This window comes from Ictalurus furcatus, chromosome 9, assembly GCF_023375685.1.
Source record: "Ictalurus furcatus strain D&B chromosome 9, Billie_1.0, whole genome shotgun sequence".
Lineage (NCBI taxonomy): Eukaryota > Metazoa > Chordata > Actinopteri > Siluriformes > Ictaluridae > Ictalurus > Ictalurus furcatus.
In genome coordinates, this window is record NC_071263.1 from 8,721,206 (window position 1) to 8,741,167 (window position 19,962).

The window sequence follows — 19,962 nt, forward strand, 5'->3', positions numbered from 1 at the left end:
CTATCCACTCTCTCCATGTATGTGTGGGTTTTCAGTTTCCTCCCATTGACCTCACATGCAGGGTGTATTCCTGCCTTGTGTCCAATGTTCCCCAAACAGGCTCCAGATCCACCATGACCCTGACCCGGATAAAGCAGTTACTGAAGATGAATGAATACTATTCATCCTATTTTAACATTGGGTCAAGTTAACATATGATGCTCTGCACCACTTGAGCACAGATATCTCTGATTCCCATGTACATCACTAGCCTAAAATGCAGTTGAACTGATTAAAAATATGGATTTCACTTATAATCCATGTTCCAGTGATGAATGAAAGATAAAACATGTATTGAAGTGCTTCTGTTGTTGGTTTCCCCTGTATCCACAGTCCATGAAATTGCTCTTTGAGTGTGTTTATTTGCAAAATATATTAGAGGATACACTGGATTAGGTTTGCTGCTCTGCAATAAATCAATATTTAATGTAGTTTACTTAATTTTTCAAATTCAACCACTGCAGTCGTGTGGCAACAATTCCTGAATTACTGACTGGCAGAAGAAAAATTCTAAACTGATACCATAATGATTCAGAGATCAGATTTTTTTTTTTTTTTACTATACTTGCATAAGGCTGCACACATCACTCACACAAGATCAAACATGACATTTTATTACATATCCTCACTTTCCTCTGACTAAAGTACATTTAAAAAATGAGGCAATGTATACATCACATATATAAAAATAGATTAAAAAAAGAATAATGAGTCTCTTCTCAGTTACAAAATAAGCCTGCCAAAGGAATCAGTTTTTGTAACAACATTCAAAGCTAAAGGATAGGAGACACAATTGCTCATTCATTTTGGAGCTAACTTTTTTTAATATAGGGGTTTTAATCCCCTTTATATTAAATATTTTTATTCTGCAAGCTTTATTACATTTGTATTAGGTTCATTTGAAAAGGTTTTTACATAGTTTTCAACTTGTAAGTAGTCATTATCTTATAATCAAATACCAACCATAAAAAGTTAATTTTAGCTAATATTTAAATTCAAACATGTTTCCTTCTCATTTATTAAAAAGCTGATCTTATGGAGGCTACTTATGTAGGCCAATATAATAAATAACACCAGTACAGACAATTAAAATTTATTACAAAACAAATGGCAAAACAAACAAAAGGTTTATAATGTGGTGTTTATTATAGCGGACATAAATATCTTGGCTGTCTCTAACTTTGCAAATATACATATTGCCAAATGTACGTGGATACCTGACCACCACACGAATATGTGCTTGTTGAACATTCCAGCTAGATTTACACCCCCTTGGCTGTTAAAATGACCTATACACTTTGGAATATGGCTGTGGGGAACATGGAACATGGCTCATTTAGCAACAAGAGCATTATTATAGTGAGGTACTAATGTCAAACTAGCAGGCCTGGGGTGCAGTCAGCGCTCCAGTTCATCCCAAAGGTGTTCAGTGGGGTCAGGACTCTGCAGGCCAATCAAGTTCTTCCACACCAACCTTTGCAAAACATGTGCTTATGGAGATTGCTTTGTTCACAGGGGCACTGTTATGCTGGAATATGTTTGGCCTTAAATATGCCCTTTAGTTCAACTGAAGGGAAATTCTTAATAATATAGCATACAACGGTATTCAGACAATTGTGTGCTTCAATCTTTGTGGCAACAGTATGGGGACTGTCCACATATAAGTGTCATGGTCAGGTTTCCACATAACGTTGGCCATATAGTTTATATATATCCATGTCAGTTCTTATTTGCAAAGAGTAAACAAAGAGTTTCTATATTCTCTGAAGTCATCTTGAAACCGATAAAAAGTTGCAAGGGCCAACATGGCATCCTCCTTCTAAATAGCAAAGACTTCTGGGTGGATCATCTTCCCAATTAATACATGCATGTTGTCCATCTCTCCTTCCATTGTAACCATAATGCTCTTCACCACTGAAGCGTCTTTTGTTGAAAAAGCAAGATAACTCCAATCAGATATAACTATAAAACAGTAAAATGAATTTCTGGAATCTGCGTAAAGCCTATACACCTGCAATTATAATACCAGACTATACACAAGGTGATAATCTTAAATGTATAATTCTTCATAGCTTTCCCAGACTGGACTGCAACACACCCTCAATTATGGAAGCTGGCACTTGACTTGAAAACATATGCACAGCATATCATACCATCAGAATCACAAGCATCAAGGCAAAATGCCCATTATTGCAAAATGTATCTATCATAGCTTCCCAAAGAAAATGTCTTCAGCACATATAGGCACCACAACCTTCTAATGTCAGGTGTGTCAAACTAGTGGTGAAAGTTGACCAAAACAGATTTGTAGAATGTCTAATTGAGATGAGTGAAAAAAGCAGAATATCTAACAGAGAAATTACCATGAACAACATTGTCAAATTGCACTTCCATCACTACATAGAGGGCATACTGAAAAACAGATTAACACACACTGTATTAAGAAAGTATTAACTTGTAAGTATTTGCTTGAATATTTTTTAGCATCACTATAGTGTTCCAGATTGATCTGTGAGAACATGTTTACTTTAAGGGCTGATTTATACTTCTGCAAGCATATAGCTGCAAACGTAAGGGTGCCATGTGCAGACACGTTCACAGAGTAAAGTCTTCCTACTTGGATGCAACATGAGTGTGTCCTCTAGGGGGCAGTGTCACAAGGACCACACCAGAATGTGAAGAAAAAGAGAGTGAGAAAATAAAACAATTGGGAAGCAGCACATAAACAACTTGTAGAAAAAGTATTGGATTTAATATGGGAACCTTTTATTGTTTCCCATAAAATAATCAGACTATCTTTGTCCTGCTCAGAAACAAATATATTTTTTTGTGCAGTCTGTATTACCAAGATGGACTGCAAAACATACCTCTGAGGCAGCCACTTATGTGACAGTGTTGTGGTTTGGCTCAGATAGGTTTGTCTAGGTCATTGGATTTGTTCAGGCATAGTTCAACTTTCAAATTAAATCAAACAGATGAGTGAAAATATATATATTTTTTGCATATTGGTAACTTACCAAATATTGCTTAGTGTGCTTAAGTTCAGCATTCCAAGAACTTATGCTCTCAGTAATGTCTAAAGGATTAAAACAAGTGAAATAAGCATAGAAGGTGATGCAGAATTAATTTTACATCTCCTTAACATATTCCTCTCTATCAGCACAGAAATACACTATATGGTCCAAAGTTAGAGGCACATGATTGTCTAGAATGCCTTTGTATGCTACAGCATTACAATTTCCCTTCACATGAACTAAGCCCTTGAGCACATAGCAAGGTCTATAAAGACATGGTTTGACAAGGTGGGACTGGAAGCGCAGAGCAGACTTTAACCCCAGTGAACACCTTAGTGATAAATTGGATAGCTAACTGCTCGCCATGCCTTATCGCCTGACACCAGTGACCAACCTCACTAATGCTCTTGTGGCTGAATTGGCACAAATCCTGGCACAAAATCTTTACAGAAGAGTAGAAGCTTTTATAACAGCAAAGGTGGGACCTTCTTCTGGTCATATACAGTGCATCCACAAAGTATTCACAGCGCTTCACTTTTTCCACATTTTGTTATGTTACAGCCTTATTCCAAAATGGATTAAATTCATTATTTTCCTCAAAATTCTACAAACAATACTGCATAATGACAATGTGAAAGAAGTTTGTTTGAAATCTTTGCAAATTTATTAAAAAAAAAAAAAAAGAGCACATGTACATAAGTATTTACAGCTTTTGCCATGACACTCAAAATTGAGCTCAGGTGCATCCTGTTTTCACTGATCATCCTTGAGATGTTTCTACAACTTGATTGGAGTCCTGTGGTACCTGTGGTAAATTCAGTTGATTGGACATGATTTGGAAAGGCACACACCTGTCTATATAAGGTCCCACAGTTAACAATGCATGTCAGAGCACAAACCAAGCCATGAAGTCCAAGGAATTGTCTGTAGACCTCCGAGACAGGACTGTATCGAGGCACAGATCTGGGGAAGGGTACAGAAACATTTCTGCAGCATTAAAGGTCCCAATGAGCACAGTGGCCTCCATCATCCGTAAATGGAAGAAGTTTGGAAGCACCAGGACTCTTTCTAGAGCTGGCCGTCTGGTCAAACTGAGCGATCGGGGAAAAGGGCCTTAGTCAGGGAGGTGACCAAAAACCCGATGGTCACTCTGACAGAGCTCCAGCGTGTCTCTGAGGAGAGAGGAGAACCTTCCAGAAGAACAACCATCTCTGCAGCACTCCACCCATCAGGCCTGTATGGTAGAGTGGCCAGACGGAAGCCACTCCTCAGTAAAAGGTACATGACAGCCCGCCTGGAGTTTGCCAAAAGGCACCTGAAGGACTCTCAGACCATGAGAAACAAAATTCTCTGGTCTGATGAAACAAAGATTGAACTCTTTGGCCTGAATGGCAAGAGTCATGTCTGGAGGAAACCAGGCACCACTCATCACCTGGCCAATACGATCCCTACAGTGAAGCATGGTGGTGGAAGCATCATGCTGTGAGGATGTTTTTCAGTGGCAGGAACTGGGAGACTAGTCAGGATCGAGGGAAAGATGAATGCAGCAATGTAAAGAGACATCCTTGATGAAAACCTGCTCCAGAGCACTCTGGACCTCAGACTGGGGCGAAGGTTCATCTTCCAACAGGACAACAACCCTAAGCACACAGTCAAGAAAACAAAGGAGTGGCTACAGAACAACTCTGTTAATGTCTTTGAGTGGCCCAGCCAGAGCCCAGATTTGAACCCAATTGAACATCTCTGGAGAGATCTGAAAATGGCTGTGCACCGACACTCCCCATCCAACCTGATGGAGCTTGAGAGGTCCTGCAAAGAAGAATGGGAGAAACTACCCAAAAATAGGTGTGCCAAGCTTGTAGCATCATACTCAAAAAGACTTGAGGCTGTAATTGGTGCCAAAGGTGCTTCAACAAAGTATTGAACAAAGGCTGTGAATACTTATGTACATGTGCTTTTTTGTTTTTTATTTTTAATAAATTTGCAAAGATTTCAAACAAACTTCTTTCACATTGACACTATAGGGTATTGTTTGTAGAATTTTGAGGAAAATAATGAATTTAATCCATTTTGGAATAAGGCTGTAACATAACAAAATGTGGAAAAAGTGAAGCACTGTGAATACTTTCCGGATGCACTGTATTATATTGCAGCATAAAATATTAATTGATAACTCATGATATATTTTTCAAAAGTATCCTTATATACTCACCTGTTATTTTAAGGGAACTCTGAAACCAGTCAACACCGACAGATCTGGGCCTTTACTGGACAGATATAAACACTTGAAGATATTAAACACAGCATACACAAAATTAGCTGTACATACTACACTGCCTGGCCAAAAAAAGGCTGCTGTTTGGATTTAAATAAGAAAATACTTTCTCCGCTTGGATCATTATTAGAGATACCCGATTATTCAGGGTGATATCGGCTGATACAGATAGTTATGCCTTTTATGCCTTCTTTTAAATTAATAATAATTAATTCCACAATTCTGAAGGAAATGCAAATAAAAACTTTATTCTCACCATTTCAACAATCAACAAGTTGTTTCACAGTACCTGGTCTCATAAACAGAAAACACATTACTCAAATTAACATTAACAAAATTCTGAAGATTAAATTAAGATTTCTTAACTTATTGAATGTTATTAATTCATATTTACAGAATTAATTGACTAAATTAAAAAAAAAACCTCCTGTTAGTCTCACATTCACTCACCACAAACAAAAGCATTTCTACTTCATCATTGACATCAAACTGGTAATATATAATATAAACTTTTTTTATATATTAACATTAACTGGATATGAAATACAGTGCTCTACAAATACATTTTTTGTGCAATACATACTTTGTTGTCAACTCATCTTCATTTAAATCTTGGAACGGTGTACTGGCCCTTTAATTCAGCGTGGCAAAAAAAAAAAAAAAAGACTCAACGCCGAAACTCCCGCTTCACTGCTGCTCACTTCCGAGTGGGAAAAATAGCCTTTATCAGCCGATACATCGGTGCATCTCTAATCATTATTGCACTGATTAATATGTTTCAGCTGGCAACAATTCTTTTAACTGTAACTGATGCAGTGTGTAGCTTCTCATTTCGTAAACAACCATGTCAAAAGACGTATCCCATAGTCGTGGAAAATATGTTACTGTGTTTCAGAATCTGCAAATTATTGGCCTGCATCAAGCAACGAAAACAACTAAGGTGATTGCTGAAATCCTTTCTGAATTGGGTTAACTGTCCAGCAGGTTATTAAAACCTGGAAAGAGTGTGGTGAACTGTCAATTTTGAGGAAGAAATGTGGTCGGAAAAATGAATGTTCAAAACCGGATATCTTTAAAACGCTTGGTGGTCACATTGTATAAAATCGACAGTAGAACTAATGGCTATGTTTAATAGCGAATGTAAGAGCATTTCCAAACAGGCATATTCCAGGATGGCAATGCCAAGATTCACCAGGCTCAAATTGTGAAAGAGTAGTTCAGGGAGCATTAGGAAACATTTTCATACATGAATTGGCTACCACCATCCTGACCTTAACCCCATTGAAAGTCTTTGTGCTGGAGAACACTTTACAGAGTGGTTTGACTCTCCTGTCCTCAATACAAGACCTAGGCCATAGATTAATGCAACTCTAAATGGAAATAAATGTTGTCACATTGCTCAAGGTTGTCAAAACAATGCCACGATGAATGTGTGCCATAATCAAAGCTAAAGGTGTACAACTTTTTTTTTTTTTGGCCAGTGTACATTGTTAATACAATCATCCATTTTACACATAATTTTTGATATCAAACCCAACTTCTTCTGGACAGTGATTGGAGTACATGGTTTGTGGAATGACTTTTCAACAGCAAATGTCCCATTGAGTGGATCGATGTATTATCTGACACCATTTACCTTCAGACTGTGTTTTCTTCTGATATGCACATCAAGATTCTTTTTGTTAACTGTAATTCCACAGTGAGTGCATCGAACTTTTTTCTGCTTTGCTAGTAAGGCTGATTTGGTGATGGACTCTGGTTCTGTGATGTACACTAATTCTGTGGCAGACGATGGTTCTGTGACAAAGGTGAATGCTTTAGATAAGCATGGAGGAGGGCTAGGAGATGGTCTAGCAGATCGTCTTTGGCATGCTGTTAAATGCTTGATTATTTGAACTTTTCTTATCACCGTTGTTGTGCAGTAACAGCAATGAAAATGTGCTTGGTCTCTACAGCTCAAGTTGCATTTGACTATGATGAAGTCTAAAAGTCAAAGTAAAAAACAAAACACATCTGTAAATAACAATGCTTTCAAATAATGACAGAAGTAGGTTTGATGGAGAATAACCCACATGACTCATGGAATACATGCTAACAAACATTTAAAACAATAAAACATAATTACTTTTATGTTTCACTGCCAGGCTTAGGTGGTTGAACACATGGTTTTTAACATGATGTAGCTCATTCGGATGGTACACTTCAGATGTGCAGAATGGACAATGGTATCTGAGGTTACTGCAACATGTGGTGCACCGTTCAACTGGAGCTTCCTGTCCCCTCTTCAAAACTGTTACATGCATCTATGAATGAATAAATATAAAACATTACACAATTACTTGAGTACCTTGTGAGTCGCATGCTTGAATAAGGAATTGAGCAAATCTGAGTGGGAGATTTACCACGGAGTAACCCAACTGTAATAAACACAACATTTTCAAAGACTAAACCTAACTGTAGTTAGTTGAAATGATAATAAGGGCAGTTAATATCTTGCTAGATTTCTACTTGCCAAAAGCATGTTAAATTTACCAGTTAACAGAGCATTATTCTATCTAGGAATGGGGAAAAAGAAAATACACCCTCCTTCAATTCTATGGCTTCACTGACCAGGGCCTATTGTATGGTCATCACCAACTTCTATAAACAAACAAATAACCTCAGGTTTCAACACATTTCAATATGTAGTAATTTTCCCCCTAAAAGTAAACCAACATTCAGAAACCAGGCAGGAAAAATAAGTACACCCTTCCTACTTCCATAATTATCAAAAGAGAAATTAGCAGCCAGGTATTATTTACAGGGTGTACTTATGTTTTCCCACCTGGTTTCTTAATATTGGTTTACTTTTTGGGAACAAATTACTACATATTGAAATCTTTGCTTTTTTGTTGTCACCAGAGGTTTATTTGTTTTCATGAGGACAACACAAAGGACAACATACGCCCTTGTCGTGTGCAGATTGAGCTTGTGAAAAGACCTGCGAGTCTATCTGCGCGAGCCCACCGAGCAAGGACACTGACAAGACACCACTCACACTGCTAAGTATACTTTTCTCCCTTTCTTCCCCTCACTGTTTATCTACTTACACACTAACATGTGTCATCAGTTTATACCTGTTATTTACCACAGTCACAGACCACGGCACACTCCCAGAAAACTGGGCAACTTGGACAACCTATGCTCTCTGAATGTGGCCTCTACAGATTCCCTCTCATTCTCTATAGGACTTTGGAATTGCCAATCTGCCGTCAACAAGGCGGTCCCAACAGACGAGGGGGTGGTACAGGTTTGCTTCTCTCCAAAATATGGAAATTTACGTATCTTTCTCCCCCTTACGCCTACATTTCCTTTTAATTTCATGCTATTGCAGTCACTGACCCTGCCAAAATGCACTTTCTTGTTGTTCATCGTCCTCCAGGTCAACTGGGGAAGTTCAACGATGAATTTGACATGCTACTGTCCACCATCCCGAATGATAGAACTCCTCTTGGTGACTTCAACATTCATCTAGACAAGCCACATGCAGCTGACTTTCTTGCTCTCCTTCCCACATTTGACCTCAAGCAGTAACCAGCAACTTGCAAAGCCAGCAGCTCGACCTCATCCTCACACAACTGCACCACACACAATCTTCTCATAACTCCTCTCCACATCTCTGACCATTTCTTTATCCAGTTTTCTATTTCTCTCCCCTCACCCCCTCAATGTCTCCACCCTCTATCTCCTTTCATCTTTGCTCCGTTTCCCCCTCACACTTCTCCTCCACTGTCACAACCTTACTTCCCTCTGATAGCCACCTCTCCTCACTGGACTTAAACACTGCAACTGACATGCTATGTTCCACTCTAACATCTTGTCTTGACAGCATCTGCCCCCTAACCTCCAGACCCGCTCGCACATCACCCCCTAGCCCCTGGCTCTGCATAACAACCAGGCCAATCTAAGAGCATCTGAAAGGAAATGGCGTAAATCTAATGATCCGACTGACTTAACCAATTTCCAAACTCTTCTCTCCTCTTTTTCCAATAGCATCTCCACTGCTAAAGCCACATACTACCAAGAGAAGATTGGCAGCTCTTCCAACACCTGCACTCTCTTCAAATCCTTTTCTTCTCTTCTCTGTCCACCTCCTCCCTCTACCTCTCTCACTGCAGATGATTTTGCCACTTTCTTTTCCAACAAGGTTACATCAATCAGGAACCACTTCTCAACCCCAGACATGCATAGACCGGCTCCTCCTCCATGTAACTCCCAACTGACTTCCTTCTCTCCCCTCTCAGAGACTGATGTCTCAAAACTCCTCCTCTCTAGCCATCCCATAACCTGTCCCCTTGACCCTATCCCTTCTCACCTTCTTCAGTCCATCTCTCCCACACTATTACCTGTACTCACACACATCTTTAACACATCCCTCTCTACTGGCACATACCCTACCTCATTTAAGCAGGCCCGGGTTACCCCACTGCTTAAAAAATCATATCTCTCAGACAGATCCTTCAAGGTATTGTGGAGGGGAGGTATTTCTGAAACTCAGCAACTCATAACTGGGGTTCCTCAGGGGTCAGTTCTGGGTCCACTGCCTTTTTCTATTTACACTACATCTCTGGGGCAGGTGACTGAGTCTCATGGCTTCTCATACCATTGCTATGCTGATGACACCCAGCTCTATTTGTCCTTCCAGCCTGACGATCCATCTATCTCTACACGAATCTCTGCATGCCTATCGGACATCTCGGACTGGACAAGGGAACACCACCTTAAGTTCAACTTGGCAAAATCTGAGCTTCTCGTCATCCCAGCCTGTCCCTCAATCAACCACAACCTCACGGTACAGCTCGGCTCAACCACACTCAAGCCAACCAGGACAGCAAGGAACCTTGGGGTGATTCTTGAGGACAGCTTGACATTTACAGACCACATTTCAACAACTGCACAGTCCTGTAGGTTCATTCTGTACAACATACCTCACAGAACAGGCTACACAACTACTAGTCCAGGCTCTTGTTATCTCAAAACTGGATTACTGCAACTCACTACTCTTGGGCCTCCCAGCTAGCTCCATCAAACCCCTTCAGAAGATTCAGAATGCAGCAGAACATCTCGTCTTCAACCAGCCCAAGGAACCCATGTCACACCCCTCTTCATCTCCCTCCACTGGCTTCCTTTAGCCGCCCGTAACAAATTGAAGTGCTTCATGCTCACATACAAGACCTTGTCTGGAAGAGCACCCTCCTACCTTATCACTCTCCTGAAGGCTTACGTTCCCTCACGCAATCTGTGATCGCTCAATGACCGATGCTTAGTAGTACTTACTCAGCTTGGCTCAAGGTCCCTTTCCAGAACCTTCACATTAACTGTCCCTCAGGGATGGAATGAACTTCCAACCTCAATCTGGACCACAGAATCTGTCACTATCTTCAAAAAACAGCTAAAGACCCACCTCTTCCGTGAACACATAACCAACACCTAAAAAAAAAACCTTACTCTGGCACTTACACCTCTACTCTGCACACTTTGCTTCTTCTAGAACTCAATTAAAAATCTTGTATAGTAGCACTACTTGAATTGTTCTCTGCTTGATATATCGCTTTGCTTGTATTTTCTCATTTGTAAGTCGCTTTGGATAAAAGCGTCTGCTAAAGGAATAAATGTAAATGTATTTAGGCCATAATAAATAAAAACAGAATTGAAGGAGGGTGGGGGGCGCACGGTGGCTTAGTGGTTAGCACGTTCGCCTCACACCTCCAGGGTTCGAGTCCCGCCGGGACCATGTGTGTGCTCGGAGCTTGCATGTTCTCCCCGTGCTGCGGGGGTTTCCTCCGGGTACTCCAGTTTCCTCCCCCAGTCCAAAGACATGCGTGGTAGGCTGATTGGTGTGTCTAAAGTGTCCGTAGTGTATGAATGGGTGTGTGAGTGTGTATGTGATTGTGCCCTGCGAAGGATTGGCACGCTGTCCAGGGTGTACCCCGCCTTGTGCCCGATGCTTCCTGGGATAGGCTCCAGGTTCCCCGTGACCCTGAAAAGGAGTAAGCGGTAGAAGATGGATGGATGGATGAAGGAGGGTGTATTTTCTTTTTCTCATGATTGTAATTTTGCACAAGCCAGCTTGCAATCCGTCAAGCCTCCCAGTTCCATCCCCTGGACATTTGATCCTGCAGCAAGGACCATCTCTACAATTACTGTAAACACTACATCATTATGCATTCATCCACCTCAGTTAATTTTTAATTTTGCACCTGTTTATGGAATGACTTTTAACAGCAAATATCCCATTGAGTTGATACAAGTATTGGATGGACAGGTGGTGATTGTCTGTGACATCTCTTACCTTCAAACTGTGTTTTCTTCTATTATGCATATCCAGATTTTTTTTGTTAACTGTAATTCCACAGCGAGTACACTGAACTTTTTTCTGCATATGAACATGCTTTGCTAGAGAGGCAGATTTGGTGATTGACACTACTTTGTTCACTGATACTGGCTCTGTAACAGACACTGGCTTTGGGACAGACGGCGGTTCTGTGATGGATAGTGGTTCTGTGACAGATGCTGGCTCTTTGATAAAAACTGGCCCTGTGATGGAAGCTGCCTCTTTGGAGGACACTGGTTCACTGGCAATTGGCTCAGTATCAAAGGTGGATTCTGTACAGGGCCATGGAGATGGGGTAGAAGATCGTCTTCTGCATGCTGTTAAATGCTTGATTATTTGAACTTTTCTTATGACTGTTGCTGTGCAGTAACAGCAATGAAAATGTGCTTGGTCTCTGCAGTGCAAGTTGCATTTGATGATGATGAAGTCTAAAATCACAGAAAAAAACACGTCTGCAAATAAATTATGGAAATATCCTACATGACTCATGGAATACAACCGAACATAACATAGTTACCTTCATGTTTCACTGCCAGACTTAGGTGGTTGAACACATGGTTTTTTACATGATGTAACTCGTTTGGATGGTACACTTCAGATGTGCAGAATGGACAGTGGTATTTAAGGTTACTGCAACATGTAGTGCACCGTTCAACTGGAGCTTCCTGATCCCTCTTCAAAATTGTTACATGCATCTATGAATGAATAAAATATACTGCATGTAAGGAATAAAACATGACAGGTAGTGCTGTTACTGTATAGGAAAATGATCCATGCAGGGTCGTGGGATATGTCCTGATTACCACACGAAAGTGTATTATTTTTCTATAACAGCGTGTCTCGTTTTACAATTTTTAATTTATTAATGAATGACATGCTTGACAACTGTTTGGCCATGTGGGATAAATTGGTCGGACAAGTCCACGCTGCAGCGATTACCATCCTTGGGAAAATGAAGCCAGGAAACGGGCCATCAACAAGCAAGTTTGGTGGTGGAATAAAGAAGTACAAATGGCTGTGAAAAAGAAGAAGCAGGTTTTGTAAGTGTGGTTCCAAACCTGCACTGATGAAGACCCCCAGTGTTACAAGGTGCTAAAATTGGCTGCCAAGCGAGCAGTAATGGCAGCCAAGGCTGCTTACTACAACCATGTATATGACGAATTGGACAAGCTGGAAGGAGAAAAAAAAAAATCTACCGCTTGGCCATCATCAAGCCACTCGGGACATCGGCCAAGTCAAGCACATGAAGGATGAAGACTGTCTCCTCCAAGACCCACCCGCCATCCTAAGTCAATGGAATGATTACTTCTCCAAAATCAGCAATGAGGAATTTGACCACCCACTGATCCAAAGTGCTGATTTGGTCTCTGGACCTGTGCCACCAATTACCATTAAGGTGATCGAAGAAGCGACAAAGATGATGAAAAATAGCAAGGCAACCGGCCCAGACAACATCCCAGCTGAAGTGTGGAAGATGCTCGGCCACCAAGGCCTTATGCCTCTCGCTGCCCTCTTCAATCGAATCATGAGGGTGTGGCTCCAGCCGCTTGGACAACCAGTACCACGGTGCCTATCTGGAAGGGCAAGGGCGATGTGATCGAATACTCCACTATCAGCCGATCAGTCTCTTGTGTCACGCCATGAAAATATTCAAATGAATTATCGATGCCAGGCTCTGCAAGATTGTCGCCATCACTCTGAACCAATGTGGCTTTGTCAAAGGGAGTGGAACGATGGACGCCATCCATGCTGCATGGTTGCTTTTAGAAAAGCACCGTTAGAAGACCAAGCCTGTCCACATGGCATTCCTTGACCTGGAAAAGGCCTTTGATTGTGTCCCACACAAATTCATGCACGCCCTACGACCCCACGATGTCCCTGAAGCCTACGTCCAGTGGATCCAACTACTCTACCACAATTAGGGATGCACCGAAATTTTGGCCGCCAAAAATATTCGGCTGAAAATGGCATTTTCAGTTTTTGGCCGAAAGAGAAAAAAGGCAGAAAATATGAGCCAAAAATATATGCCACCCCGCTCCTCATTGCTCAGACTTCACTTTCGATCTAGCAGACGTTTATCACTGCGCTACCCGGCAAAGGGCGATTATGTCAGAGGTTTGGAAATACTTCAAAGTTTCTAATAAGGACATCAAATTTGCCATCTGCAGTGTTTGTTCATCAGAAATTTCAAGAGGGGGTATAGTGCCAAAGCACTTTTCCATGACAGGTTTGATACCCCACCTGAAAACACAACATCCCATTCAATATGCAGAGTACAGTAAAACAACAAAACAGAATAGAGACCCTCTGCTATTCTGTGTTTTGCCTGTTGTTTTCATTAAAATGATTGTGAAGCATATTTAAACTTTTTGTATTTGTAAGATGCTAGCCTAGAGCTGCTAAGTTCATAACTTAACTGCTGATTTGCATAATAATTAACGTTACTTTATTTGGATACTTGGATAAAAAATATGTTAAATTTGATTGTTACAGAGCTGAATGAAGAATACTATATTTAATATTGTTTTTGTTTTGGTGTGTTAATTTCAATAAAAGTGTGATAATTTTATTGGTTTGTAGTTTTTCAATTCAGATTCATTAAATTCATGAAATTAATTAAAAAGTCTAATATTAACACAATTATACAAAAAAACTATTTAAAATGTTGTTTTTTTTATTATTATTCTTTTTTGGTTTCGGTTTCCGGTCAAGTGTATCCTGAATTTTCCTTTCGGTGCATCACTAACCACAATGTCATCAGTGTGGTTCGGTATGCATTGGGAACATCCCCTCCCTTCGCCAATAATGTTGGAGTACATCAAGGATCAGCCCTTTTGCCCCTCCTATTCATCCTCTGCATGGACACTATGACGTATGACCACCAATCGCCTCATCCATGGTCACTCCTCTACGCTGACAATGTTTTTCTAGCGAATGGACAACGGCAAGAACTCCAAGAGCAAACGCGGCAATGGAATGAACAGTTCAGCAAATTTGGACTTCGATTGAACATCAATGTCCCTACGCCTCAAGTCGTCCAACAACGGCAGGGAGTCACGCCAATCATGGCGAAAATGCTGGAAGGAAGGCTTAGATAGTATGGGCACGTTGTACACAGCAAAGAATACTCGGTGCTGAGGACAGCCATGCATCTCGACCCTGATGGCCGGCGACCACGAGGTAGACTCAAAAACGATGGATGTATTGAATCCAAGAGGACATGCAACACGTGAATGCCACCCCAAAGACAAATGGAGACAGACGTACCGACAAGCAAACCCTGCCATAGCGCGGGAATAACACTAGGAAGAGGAGTCCTTGCTTGCAATAACTGCATCAACCCTGTGACTCACTGACATCACCAAATTGTTTACTGCAGCATCTTTCAGTTGTTTGTTTTGGGGGTTTCTCCCTTCAGTCTCCTCTTCAGGAAGCGAAATGCTGCTCGATTGGGTTAAGGTCTGGTGATTGACTTGACCGGTGTTAAACCTTCCACTATTTCTCCTGATAAAGACCTTTGTCGAGCTGGCAGTGTGTTTTGGATAATTGTCTTGCTGCATGATAAAGTTCCTCACGATTAATTTGGATGCGTTTCTCCATAAATAGGCAGACAAAATGACCATGTGAACTTCTGAATTCCCATCCCCTGGACATATAGTTCTGCAGTAAGGACCATCTATAAAATTATTATAAACTCTACATCGTTCATGCATTCATCCATCTCAGTTATTTTTTGATTTTGCACCTGAAATCATCTTTGGAACGTGAGTAGTAGAGCATGATTAGTGCAATAACTTTTTAACAGTAAATATCCCATTGAGTGGATCCAGGTTGTGATTGTCTGTGACATCTCTTACCTTGGGGTGCACGGTGGCTTAGTGGTTAGCACATTCACCTCACACCTCCAGGGTCCCACCGTGGCCCTGTGTTTGTGGAGTTTGCATGTTCTCCCCATGCTGCGGGGGTTTCCTCCGGGTACTCCGGTTACCTGCATGGTAGGCTGATTGGCATGTCCAAAGTGTCCGTAGTGTATGAATGGGTGTGTGTATGTGAATGTGCCCTGTGATGGACTGGCACCCTGTCCAGGGTGTACCCCGCCTTGTGCCTGATGCTCTCTGGGATAGGCTCCAGGTTCCCCGTGACCCTGAAGGAAGGATAAGCGGTATAGAAAATGGATGGATGGATGGATGGATCTCTTACCTTCAAACTGTGTTTTCTTCTGATATGCATATCCAGATTTTTTTTGTTAACTGTAATTCCACAGTGAGTACACCGAACTTTTTTCTGCACATGAACATGCGTTGCTAGCGAGGCTGATTTGGTGCTTGACACTAATTTCGTCACGGACACTGGCTCTGTGACGGACACTAGTTCTATGACAGACACTGGTTCTGTGCTGAATGCTAGTCTTGTGATGGAAGCTGGCTCCGAGATGAACACTTGCTCTGTGATAAATTCTAGCTCTGTGTTGGACACTGGTTCTGTAACAGATGCTGGCTCTGTGATGGACACTGGTTCTGTAACAGATGCTGGCTCTGTGATGGACACTGGTTCTGTAACAGATGCTGGCTCTGTGATGGACACTGGTTCTCTGGCAGCCAGTGGCTCAGTATCAAAGGTGGAGTCTGTACAGGGCCACTGAGATGAGACAGAAGATCGTTTTCTGCATGCTGTTAAATGCTTGATTATTTGAACTTTTCTTAACACTGTTGTTGCACAGTAACAGCAATGAAAATGTGCTTGGTCTCTGCAGTGCAAGTTGCATTTGACTATGATGAAGTCTAAAAGTCAAAATAAAAAAACAAATGTCTGTTAAAAAAAAAATAATAATAATAAATCATGGAACCAATGATTCATGGATACAACCAAACAAAACATAGTTACCTTTATGTTTCACTGCCAGGCTTAGGTGGTTGAACACATGGTTTTTTACATGAAGTAACTCGTTTGGATGGTACACTTCAGATGTGCAGAATGGACAGTGGTATTTAAGGTGACTGCAACATGTAGTGCACTGTTCAACTGGAGCTTCCTGTCCCCTCTTCAAAATTGTTACATGCATCTATAAATGAATAAAATATACTGCATGTAAGGAATAAAACATGACAGTTAGTGCTGTTATAGGAAAATAATCCATGCAGGGGTTGTGGGATGTGGCCTTTATGAAGCAAAGAGCAATTACCACACAAAAGTTTATTATTTTTCAATAATAGCATGTCCCATTTTACACTTTTTTTTTAGTTATTAATGAATGACATGCCATGCTTTACAACTGTTCATAGTTACCAGTCCATACAGGATTTCACGGTGTTTGTTGCGGCCAAAAATGCTTGATGTTACCGCGTCTTTTTTCAAAATTTGCGATGCAACTTGTGGAGTTTTTTGTGCAGCTATTTTTTGCAGAAAACTACTTGAAATGGCAAAATTGCAATTGCACTAAACTGTTTTGCATGGTCTTTCGCAGTCATGTTTTTTTTTTGGCAAGTGAGACTTATTCGCTGTACTCATGTTCGACGCGCATGAATCAAAGAGGGATTTGGCTGAGTGCTCGTCTGGAACCAAAATCTGCTGTAATTTAGAAAAACTGAATCTGTATAATTGCATTTGCATAATATTGTAGAATTTGCTTAATTTTGCATTCATTTCTGCGATCACAAAATCCTGGAGGGATTGAGTTAGGTGTGATGCAGTGGAATGTCTGCGAATCAAGTTAGTTCCTGTTATCACTTACATTAGAGCAGCTATAAACAGTTGCTTCCTCACTTGTCATGATACTGAGACATCAAAAAAGTGCAAAGTCCTCTCTCCTGAAGACTCTCCCATGCCAGGAAACCTGCTCATTGTTATGAAGAACTAACGCTGCAAACTACTTCCATAAATGTTAAATAAACGACTCCTTACACAAAGCTTCACCATATCAACCATTATTTTTTTTTCTTTGTTAAATAACAATGCCTTAAATCAGTTTATTATTAACCTTAAAATTATGTGGCAGTAATACATACAGGATCTTTAGAATGAGCTGTTACTATACGAAAGATTAGAAAAACAAACCTGTGATTTGAATTACAGTCAGACTACTGTCAGGAAATGCATACAAAGTAAATCAAAATCTTTTGACCAATCACATTCGAGAATTCACTACTTCAGTACCTCATAGGTTGAGTTAAATGCCATAATTAGTGATCAAGTAAATTTGAGTTGGGATTTGCCAGAGAGTCATCTTAACTTCAGGCTAGTCAGCTTGCAGTCCAGTAAGCAATTTAGCTACCTATTAGCAAGCCAGAAAGCTCATACACCGCTTACTTAATTCAAGTACCAGCCTTTCAAAATACAAACTAGTGTAAATTATGTACTTACTTTGAAGGATATTGTCTACGATATCTGATTTGACCAGTTTTTCCAGCTGTTTTCAGTATGAAAAGTAGCTAAAGCTTGCTCGCTGCAGAACCAATCCGGGGGGTGGAGGTGCACCCAATCCAACTCCTCCCATAACCCCGAGAACGTAAACAACAGTGCGCGTGTGTGGCTGAGAAACAGGTAACGTCCCAAATACTCGGTTTGAAACCCCTGCACCCTCGAGGACGCGAGAACTCACTCACCATAGGTTCACAATGTGCTTAGGTCACCAAAGTGCACACTTGCTAAGAGAAGGCAGATCTGTTGGCAGTATTTGGGACAAGGCCACTCTATGTCAACTGCTGTTAGACAGCCTGAAAACGGACCTCTTCTTCCTGCTTCTTTATTATTTTACCTCCTCCAAACTTGTAACAAATGCGAAACCTGTTACACACCTCTCTTCATGAGGTGTGCATTTTCCTGTTTTAATTCGTCGAAATGCTTGCTAGTCACAGTCTGTCTGTAATCTAGTTTAGCTAGCTAAGTTCTTTTTTAGTTCTTCTAGCAGAGCTGACTAGCTGCTCGCTAGTTAACATTAGTTAAATGAGTAAAATAGGTGGGTGGACAAAAAATGTAGGTGCTCTTATGAGCGGTTATTATAATCTTTAACAGTTTGCCGGCTAGCATTACTTTTGCTGTAGGTTAGCAAAGCCAACTAGCGTGCTAGATATCACGGAACAGAAAGTCGTTCAGCTGAATAAAGCAAATCCTGTTGAAACATGTCAAGCTGTTGTCTCCTACAGATGTTTATTTGATCCGGGGTAAGTAAATTGCCTACGAGACTAATTAAAACAAAGGCTGCATGGAACATAGTTGTAATGACATCACTTTGAAATGTGAGTATTGAATGTTTTGATGTAGAGTATAATCAGTTATCGACGCGTGCATTTTGACACACATCTTTTTAATTGATTCAACCTCAACAGAGAATTGTTTATTCGACAAGTCTGTCCACTCATGACCACAACATTAACTAAAACATAACATCTTTGAGGAAAAGCTTGAACCCACACAATCATGTCACGTTAAAAGCCAGTTTCCTGATATACAGTGGCTTGCAAAAGATAACAAAATGATAAATAAAATAAACATATTGTTTCTGTCAGTATTTATGTGTGGGGTTTTTTTTTTTTTTTTTGCAAACTCATTTTCTGTTACAATGTAAAAATTAATTATTGGTCAGCAAATATTTAAAATGAAAATGCTCCTTGCATAAGTATTCAACTCCACTGGTACCTGAAGCTCTGGACGAAACATATCGTCTTAACGAGGACGCAGTTGACTAATAATTGGCCTTCACCTGTGAAATATTATAACAGCTCCAATTTTCTGAACACAAACCACCTCAGCTGAACTGTCATCAAAGAGACTTGTCCGTCTGAGGGAAAGGAGTGAAAAAAAGGGCTAAGGGGCATTCTAAGTAAGTAACAATAAATTAATGTAATTTTGTAACTTCATTTTCATAAAATTATATCTAAGAGGTTGGACATCCCTGTAAGCACTGTTGGATCAATAGTGAGTAAGTGGAAGCTGTATCACACCACCAACACACTACCTAGACAAGATCCTCGCTCAAAACTCGACATCTCAAATCAGTTACTTATACTATGCACTAAAAGTATGTACTCTTTTTCTTGTGAAGAAAAAGTACATTCTTTTGATTTTGTTTGAAAAGTGTAGGGAAGTATTGGGGCATACTTACACATCATGTTGTCTAGTTACGCACGCTGTCACCGTAAACAAACTTCTCGTTGCTTTCCAGCTTTTCTTCATTCATTATTCCTTATTTAATTTACTATTCCCTTGATTTATTTTTCCACATTTCATTTACACCACTCTAAAATGCGTCCTTGAATTCGGCG

At 40.5% G+C, this 19,962-nt stretch overlaps 2 protein-coding genes across 7 annotated transcripts in view; one reads left to right on the forward strand and one right to left on the reverse strand.

The window, feature by feature from the left end:
* Positions 1-19,962, forward strand: part of acp7 (acid phosphatase 7, tartrate resistant (putative)) — a 72,509-nt gene that overhangs the window by 3,259 nt on the left and 49,288 nt on the right. For 2 of the 5 annotated variants that reach the window (XR_008386693.1, XM_053632076.1), the window contains exon 1: positions 18,400-18,861. The exons of 1 other annotated variant lie outside the window; for it this stretch is intronic. The gene's annotated coding sequence lies outside the window, so the exon portion shown is untranslated. Of the gene's footprint in view, positions 1-18,399; positions 18,862-19,962 lie in introns of those variants that run through there. 2 more of the 5 variants (XM_053632074.1, XM_053632077.1) reach the window with 2 other exon arrangements.
* LOC128612177 (uncharacterized) lies at positions 5,561-18,292 on the reverse strand. Of its 2 annotated transcripts, none has more exons than XM_053632072.1 (7): positions 18,062-18,292; positions 16,586-16,763; positions 15,902-16,482; positions 12,219-12,396; positions 11,660-12,153; positions 7,454-7,631; positions 5,561-7,311 (listed from the first exon to the last, which is right to left on the reverse strand). In XM_053632072.1, the coding sequence occupies exons 2-7, from the start codon at positions 16,761-16,763 to the stop codon at positions 6,947-6,949; spliced, it is 1,974 nt and encodes a 657-aa protein (XP_053488047.1). In that variant the 5' UTR covers positions 18,062-18,292; the 3' UTR covers positions 5,561-6,946. The 2 variants fall into 2 exon arrangements, with proteins under 2 accessions (XP_053488047.1, XP_053488048.1); XM_053632073.1 differs by having other exon boundaries at positions 11,660-12,129; positions 18,062-18,289.

Coding starts and splice junctions, on each gene's coding strand:
- LOC128612177 (XM_053632072.1), bottom strand. CDS start 16,763: ATGCATGTAACAATTTTGAAGAGGGGACAGGAAGCTCCAGTTGAACAG. Junction 7,632..11,659: donor GAAGAAAACACAGTTTGAAG/GTAAGAGATGTC, acceptor ATTCATTCATAG/ATGCATGTAACAGTTTTGAA. Junction 7,312..7,453: donor CCTGGCAGTGAAACATAAAA/GTAATTATGTTT, acceptor TTTGACTTTTAG/ACTTCATCATAGTCAAATGC.